The sequence below is a fragment of the Asterias rubens genome, chromosome 5, assembly GCF_902459465.1.
Source record: "Asterias rubens chromosome 5, eAstRub1.3, whole genome shotgun sequence".
Taxonomy (NCBI): Eukaryota; Metazoa; Echinodermata; class Asteroidea; order Forcipulatida; family Asteriidae; genus Asterias; species Asterias rubens.
The window spans coordinates 9,231,327-9,240,362 of NC_047066.1; the positions used below are offsets into that span (position 1 = coordinate 9,231,327).

The 9,036-nt window shown below is 39.4% G+C and overlaps 1 protein-coding gene across 1 annotated transcript; it reads left to right on the forward strand.

Moving 5' to 3' along the window:
- Nucleotides 1-170: 170 nt before the first annotated feature.
- On the forward strand, nucleotides 171-8,777 carry LOC117290125 (flocculation protein FLO11-like). Its single transcript, XM_033771380.1, has 7 exons — nucleotides 171-261; nucleotides 1,085-1,172; nucleotides 1,646-1,761; nucleotides 2,157-3,401; nucleotides 3,907-5,834; nucleotides 6,481-6,688; nucleotides 6,980-8,777. The coding sequence occupies exons 1-7, from the start codon at nucleotides 171-173 to the stop codon at nucleotides 7,549-7,551; spliced, it is 4,248 nt and encodes a 1,415-aa protein (XP_033627271.1). The 3' UTR covers nucleotides 7,552-8,777.
- Nucleotides 8,778-9,036: the final 259 nt, after the last annotated feature.

Genomic DNA, 9,036 nt, shown 5'->3' on the forward strand with positions numbered 1-9,036 from the left:
TACTTGAAATTTAGTTTAAAACATCCATGTTCAGTAGAGGGCGCTCCTCAAAAATGTGCTCATCGAGCTCCATTTAATTCTACTCGCGGGAATTTTGTCGTCTGCTCTATCTGCAAGCAGAATTTGAAGTGTCATCTTTTTAGCTTTTTATAACACATTATATATTCACCATGGATGACGTCAGTGACACAGAAACGATAGTTGAGGAGTCTTTGGATAATTACGACTCGCCTTCCATTCTTACGGGGCTTTTCCAGTTGAGTATAAAAATAAAATGAATTCAACATCTTTTCTGCCTGGTGTTTGTGGGGGTGGGCGTGGCGGTTATCTTAGTGAATAATATATATATAGTGATTGTCATTTACATTAATTGTCACTGGCAATGTCATTGCATTGTATTGTCAGTTTGTAAAGGGCCAAGTGTTATCAAAATAACAAAGTTTATCTCCTAAGCAAGATAAACCAAAACTTCTCAGTCGGTGTCAGTCTCAATTGAAGTGAACATTTTAGTTATAATTTTATTTAAACTTTAATTAATTTAATTTGTAGTATTGCTATTGATTGATGTTTTTTATCTTTTTCTTTCTCGAGTATTGCATTATTTCTCAAGCCTGTCCTTTCGAAAGGTCTGATTGCTTTTTATTTTTGTAATTTTTAAAAAATTCAGCTTCAGAATGGAAACACAAACAGCAGAAGAAAACAAAATGTACACCAGTGATGGTGAAGGTGCAACAGACTGTCCTATTGTCAATGTTGATGAGGTTGACGCATCTTCTGCTCAAATTTGTAAGTTAATCCACTCTCAAAAGAACAGCTCTATTACAATACTTTCGGTGCATTAAAAAACAAGTGGTCCTAACACTGCAACCACCAACTTGGTGTTGTTACAGTTCTTCAACAATTTGTTCAAAAACTTTGGTTTTTAAAGAAAATTTAAGCAGTCTTTTAATTTAAACACATCCCAAGCCTATACTGAGATTTTTTTTTTTTCATCAATGTTCACTTTTGGCTTATGTTGAAAATGTAACTCTTGCTGTGTGATTGTCCTAATAATTCAGTCATTTTGTGGTGTTTTGATTGGCAGATAAAGCCACCAATCCAGAGAGTCACCCACTCTGTACCGACTCAGCAGATTGCCAAAGTGAGATGTCCGTGTCTATACTCACATCCAGGTATGTCTTGGTCCCCCAATAGACCGATCCATTAAGCTCCGCCCCATTGCGTATTGAACAATCACAACCCATTGCACAACCAAAAGCCTGACACGTAAAGTCCCAACAAAATTTGACTTTTCAAACTTTTGATTGTATAAATACAAACTGCGTTTAGTACCAATGTGGCAATGTTTAGCCCCTTCATTGTTAAATAGGGATCCTGGGAGACTTCACTTTAACATTCCATACGAATCACCAGGAAGATGGTAGAATACCCCGCTTTTTGGATAAGCCTAGCCAACAAAATATAGAGTCATTCAGCTAGCCATTAGTTGTGTTGTAAGTCACAAGTTATGATTACTTTAAGTTCAGTTTCGTAAAATGATATTAAAACACCCAAGGGAATGTTGTCCCCTTTTATTTCCCCCTTTTGTTTAGACGTTTTTAAAATTTGCCTGTTTTCATTCTTTTCTTTTTGTAACATCCCACAGGGTGCCAGAGAAGAGAATGCACTCCCCAGTCTTTGAACATGTTTTATCCTCAAAGTTTCCAAGATTTCATGATGTGGCTTCATCAATTGGTGCCGAGGAGGAAACTCTGTGTGATGGTAAAATCCTACCCCAAAAACTAATATCTTTGTGATAATCTCAGGCCTGAATTTATCTCAAACTACTTTAAGCATCCGGATCATCCGATTGCAGTCTTACATGTATTTCTTGGCTTAACTTGGTGGTGATTTCCTCAACTTGGTGTTTCCTTGGCAACATTTGTTTCATGTGTTCATTTATTTGCCATTTTCATTAAGCAAATTTTGAAAAATTTATGGTGACTTTTCAAAACTTGATCAACTTTGTTTTGTGTGTAACCTCAAATACATTTATTGCTCGGGCCATTTGAAGGAGGTTTTGTGTTGAAGCAAAATTGAATCAATCAAAGACAAAAGAATTATACATACATTCCATCATCAATATATTCTATTTTTTCTTTTTTTTTCTTTTTCAGATCTGCAAAGTTCTATGGGAGCATTGCATCATGAGCCTTCTTCTACATCATCCAGCTTTACTACATGCCCATCTCAACAAGACGTCTTACAAAATTGTGTTCAATCTCTTAGCCCTGACTTCATGGACTTGAGTCATACAGCGCCCACACCCACTTCATCCAAGAGTGAAAGTATATTGCCAAAAGATAAGCTGGCAGACAGTTCTTCAAAATGTCAAGCAGTAACCAAGCCCATTTCTTCAAGGAGTTTAAGATTTGAGTTAGATGAAAATTCATCCAAAAACCCTCCAGAATGTCAAGCAATTTTCAAACACACTTCTTCTGCGATTAAAAGTCTTGAATTAGAAGATGACCCACCCGAATGTCAACCTTCAATCACGCCAACAGCTTCCAAGTGTATAAGTCTAGAGTCAGAAGACAACCCACCCAATGCTTCACCCACCCATGCTTCCAAAAGTAGTCTTGAGTTAGAAGATAACTCACCCGGACCTATAGACTATGGAACCTTAGTTACGCCCACCCATGCTTCCAAGAGTATATGTCTTAAGCTGGAAGACAACCCACCCAACCTGTCAGACTTCCAAGCTGACCCTTCAGAATCTCAAGCAGTAACCACCAATCAATCAAGGAGTACAAGACGTGTGCATAAAGATACCCAATCTGAACCGACTCAGCATCACATCCCAACAATGCAATTGCTTCCAAACACCAAGACACTAGATGGGACTATTCTTACAAGGAGGATGCCAAGTCCTCTGCAAGAAAGTTCCATACCAAAACCCTCAAGTCCTATGCCGAAAATTGCTCAACCAATATCCTCAAACCCTTTACCAAAAGGTTCCCATCCAAAACCCTCAAGTCCCGAGCCCAACAAAATTGCCAAACCAAAACCCTCTGATCCTGTACCAAAAGATTCACAACCAAACCCCTCAAATCCTGTGCCAAAAAGCTCCCAACCCAAACCCTCAAGTCCTGTGCCAAAAAGTTCTCAACCAAAACCCTCAAGTCCTCTGCCAAAAAGTTTCCAACCAAAACCCTCAGAGGAGCAACACGTCCCTGGAACACAACTGCCTCCAAGGAGCAAGACACCAGTTGAGATTGCCGATACAAGGAGCAGTTCATCTTATGATGAGACACTCTCTGTCTGTGTATCCAAGGAAGAGGATGAGGCAGTGATTGAGATAAAGAAGATGCAGCTAGAGATAAGACAACAACTGATGCACAGTGGCAGAGACAAGAACATCGGTAAGAATAAAGATTGTAGGCATCACTAATTTTATAAACTGTTTTTTGTTTGCTTTTGTTGTTGCATCCCAGCTTTTATTTTTCCGTTTAGGCCCTACTAACTCAAAAAGAGCATACATGTACATCAAACTTCGGTACTTGAATCATAAAGTGAACAATTCATGAACTTATCTGCCCCACTAAAGCTGCTGAGTATACAGATCAATAAACTACTAAACAGTAACAATAATAGTAGTATTTAGCTTCAGATTTTTTAAGCCCTTTTCCAAACCATTTTGGAAAGAAAAAAAGTGTTGCGAGTTTTGTTGTTACAATCTCTCAAATCATTTCAAACAATATTTTTCAGTCTATACAAAACAAAAATTCCCCAGAATTTGTAATAGGCTCTAAACAATCACACTTGATAAATACGATGAGAATATACTCCATTAATAATAACTAAATTTCATCTATTAACTTAAATTTCAATGTAAAGACACTTTTTTATTATGCTATCCAAACACAGATGTTGGAAACATCAAAAAGGGTCTTCAAGACATGCAGGGCAAACTGCGCCAACTTGGGACCAAACAACAAGAGCAGCGGCGTCAACTAAGTGTCAAGATGAGACAGCAAGCAGCATCATGCAGCAGTAGCCAATCACAGCTCCAGCAGCAGGAGGTAAAAGCACAGCTGCAGAACATGGCACGACGACAACAGCAGCTTCTCAAACTGCTGCAGTCTCATAAGGAGCTTGCTGCCACTCTGCATACCCAGTGTGCAGAGAATCGTGCCCTTCAGCAGCAGTCGGCAGACCCTAGTCAGGAACAATGTAACTTACTGCAGGATACATCATCTGTCAACAGATCGACCCACGAAACCATCCGCCAGCAAGAAGCAACAGTGTCCAATTTAACACAAACGACAAAAATGAAAGACGCGGCAACATTAAGCTCAGTGGAAGCAGATACTCCTGTTGTTCTGTCCCAATGCATAATTACATTAGAAAGTCAAAACACTAAGCTACCAACAAGCAAGGAAGCGAGGTCATTTAAACCACCCTTCAAAGCGAAGCAGGATTTAAGAATGTCATCAGCACAACAACACACTGCTAACATCATGACAGATAGTCCCTCAAGACCTGGTTCCCAACTAGAGTCACCTGGAGCAGAGAAAACATCCTCCTCGGCTGGTTCTGAAGCACAAAGTCATATCATCAGCCTCGGGTCAGGCAGCATCCCTCCTCAAAGCCCACCCTTTTCCCAATCATCCGTCATCAGTAATGGAAACTTCATTCCTGACACAGCAGGTAATGAGGGAAAAAAACTGCTCAATCCAAGAAGTAATACAGCACAAGACAAGCCTACCCACAAGCCGACTTGCATTCAAATGACCAATCCCAATCTGAATCAGTCAAGCAATAACACCAGGCGAGGTAATGAAATGAATTATGGCACCATCAATAAAGACATTTACCAAGATACAAACCGAGATCCCAAGAGTTTACGGCCAACATGGCCAAATAGCAAAAGCATACCCAGATCTGTGGACAACAGCCTCATCTCCAACAGTACGGCTGGCGGTTCTTTGCAAGCAGTTTCCAAAAGCAATCCCAGATCTGTGGACAACAGCCTCATCTCCAACAGTACGGCTGGCGGTTCTTTGCAAGCAGTTTCCAAAAGCAATCCCAGATCTGTGGACAACAGCCTCATCTCCAACAGTACGGCTGGCGGTTCTTTGCAAGCAGTTTCCAAAAGCAATCCCAGATCTGTGGACAACAGCCTCATCTCCAACAGTACGGCTGGCGGTTCTTTGCAAGCAGTTTCCAAAACACAAATTGGAACAACTCTATCTGGAAATCAATCCATGATAAGAGTCATATCATCTGCAGCAGGGCAAAGCCAAGTCGATCTACAAGCAGCCCAACCACCAGCTAAAATCATCATCATATCAGACGAACAACTATCTTTATTACAAAATATTAGAGCCCGAGAATCAACTCATCATAAAAACAGTGTTCCAGTAGCTCCAGTCAGAGTGCAAAATACCGCTCCTAAGACTCCAATACCCACGCAGGAAGCTCAGAAGGTTGCTTCAAGAAACCCCCATGGAGCAGCAGAATTGCCAACTGCAATTAATCCAGTGGGTTTCAGCATGCTCCACACAGCACCTCATTCAGACATCGTGTCTGCATCATCTATACAGACCAAGGTCTCAAAGGCAATGGAACTTACACAATCCACAGTGACACCAGACAAGTCTAGAGACAGCCCAGCAGTTGAAAGGAACCCACAAGGAGCAGCAAAGACTCTGTCCAGCACCCACATAGCATCCTCAAGACTAAGTACTCAGCTGAAGGGGCCTGGTGAGGATGGGCAAATCCCATCCATGATGGAGTTACTACGAGCTAAGCTAATCCATCCGGGCGTGAATGTGCTTACCATAAAGGGCAAGGTAACTGGCAGACAAAATATAAATAGCACTTTACATGTACAAAATAAATGTCAAGTATTAGCAAGGAATTTGATCTAGTGCTCGTGTTCATATTGTATGAAAAACCACTCTAAAACACTTAACGAACATGAACAGATGTTTGGCCGGAAAGATTCGGAACAATTAAATTTGAATTCTGAACAGTACCAAAGATGACATGGTTTCCATAGCCTAATTGATTTTACAACCATTGGGAAGGTGCTTCACTAGTAGGGCACGCTCTAGGCTTAAAAGTAATTTCTGGGGCAGCGCCCGCAATCCATTGCACCGTCAAAACATTCCACTGGACCGTATCATTGTGCCAAACAACTGGAGCAATCCTACACAAACAAAATTTGTGCATAAGTATTTTGAACAATCCAATGGAACATACAACGGTCCATTGAAACGGTACATTAGAACACGCTTGAAACTTTTCCGATCATCATTGTGTCAAAGTACTGGAGCAATCCTACACAAGTGAATACATGCATTAGTATTTTGAACATTCCAATGCAACTATCCAGTAGTCCAGTGGATGAGCACATGCTGAAAAACATATCCAATCCCATCAGAACAGTCCTACCATTTTGACTTTTGACTCGCTCCTTTATTTTCATTCCTCCAGAAGCAAATTTTAGGCACAGCCTCGCTGAACGCAGAAGGAATGGTCAGTCCAACCACTACGATGACAAACTTCTATAATGGCTCTCTGCCTCTGATGGTATCTCTCATGAAGCATAAATCCCTTAACTGGATCACCAGTAACCCCAACATATGGAAAAGTGTCTTCTACAAGGAGACGCCTCTGAGTAAACTGCACAGTGACTACAAAGGTAAATCAATAGTTCAGCTCATGTAAAAAGATTTTCATCATTTGGGGATGGGAATTGAAATTCAAAATCCAAGCTGCTCAAAAAGAGATCGCCCAAATCAGGGGGATTATGTAGGATTAGTAATCCCAAGGAGTTCCCCAAACAGAGTAGTTGTTGTTGAATATAAATATATTTTCAAATTACAAAGTGAACAACCTGAGGTGATCCACATCAGGGTTGTAATGAAAGAATATTCAACTCAAATTCCATGATTCGATTTGAAAAACCCTTCGCTTTATTTGATGTATGCAGATTTAATCAGAAGTGATCCATCACAAACGGTTTTAAAAAGAACGAAGATGTCTCCAAACGTGCCAAATACCCAAGCTGCAATCACAACAACAACAAGTTCTAACATTCTACAACCACAAGCTGTCACCAAAAGCTTTGCCGTCACCACAAGCTTTGCCAACATGTCAGCTCCATCCATCCCAAAACAGCTGAAGCCTGCGGAAAGCCCGGACCCTGTGTCCTCAAGTGGTAATCAACCAGCCTCCTCATCTGGTCTCAGACTGACATCATTGCATCTTGACCCAACCCCAAGATGTCAAAACCCAGCAATACATCCACCATTTGGTCGTGAGACAGTCTCGAGACCTCATGACAAAAACCCAAACAGTCTCGGTCCTATCTCAAGAGGTGACAACTTGGTCACCTCAAGAAGTCATGATCTTGTGTCATCCTTGAAGAGGGTTCTCTTAATCTCTGATGATGAGCTGATGCCTTCATCTTGGGGAACGTCTCCAAACTTCTGGATATCAGGAAACGGCAATGACGCAATCATCAATCCAGAATGGATCAGAGATATAGACGTTTGGTCGTAAAGTTGCAAAAGAGAGTCGCCAAATCAAAAACCTTCTTAATTGCTACTCAAACTAGAAGAAATCTCCTTTTGGCAAGTTTTGTTGCTTTAGTTCAAAATTGTATATAAAAGAATTAGAATCAGGCAAAAATATACGTTCATAAATTAAAAAAATGGAAACCGATACTGTTGTTTCTCTTGACTGTTTAATTTTTTATCTTGTTAGAGATGTTTCATGACAGTATAATACATACATTCTACTCAGAAAATACACTGATACCGTATAAACCAAGCTTTTGAACAGATGTTTGTTTGTTATTTTCTTCTTCATACGTTTCAGGCATGGAATTTCATGGAGACTAAATTATAGTAGGTCATGGCATTTTGAGATATGATGGACCCTGTAAAAGGACACTGTTTGGGTAGGCTACATTTGTTTGTAGACATTCAAACCAAACAGTGCACTCCAAACATGTCCACCGCCATTATCTAAAGAAGGTTGTTGCCATGGTCTTGGCCTTGGTGCCCATTAGGTTTTTAAGATTATACAATCCGAAGTGCTCTTTACAAAACAAAAATGGCCTTGACCTCTCTCAAAAATAAATTTCCAGGCCTGATGTTTTCAAAATTTTACATTTATAGTGTTGTGATTTTGCGCTTTTTCTGAACAGTTTTTGAACAAAGTTTTGTATAAAAGTTTAAATGTGTTAAAATCTGTACAAAACTAGAAGTTTTAGCACAACAATCGTCAGGCAGTGAGAGTGATTTCTTTACATGTAAATAACAACGAATCTGTAATTTGTAAAAACAATACTTGTGCTGATTAATACAAGACAACAGAACAGTTGAAGTAGAAAATCTGCAAATAAATAACCTTGAACTAATGCTTGTTTAATATTGTTTAATATTTACATAATGTCTTGTTCCTTAATTAAAACAATTTCAACATTGAATGTTGCACACAAAGATTATTTCTTCGTAGCACTGTGTACTGTCTTGACTGTAGTAAAGTAATAAATAAGAAATGTGTAAAAATGTTATCGAAACTAATTTTTTCATCATAATTCTTTATCATGGGACCATTTAAAATGGTATAAATTACATGGCATTTTGACTGGTAAATCCTTGCTGCTTAACACCAATTTTTTGCTAATTAGAATTGTATGCCTATTGCAGAAGTGTGATAAATCGTTGATTCCTTTTCGGCTCAAGCACAAGTACCACATCTGTTGCTAGCAGAACGTTAATGATGCCTCTGGCTCCAAAACAGGCATTTTTTTTATGTCATGTGGTAAATTGAATCAAAAATCACTCGCTTTATCTTTATTGATCATAAATTCTTGGGACAGAAACTGAAATATTCTACTAAGCCTTGATTTTCTACAAAATAGGTAGAAGGCAAGCACAAAACAATTATTTATTTTCTTAAAGAATCCTGAACAACTAATACACTCAACTGCACGAAGCCTATGGTGGTAACACGTTAAACTTTTGCATACAAAGTTGT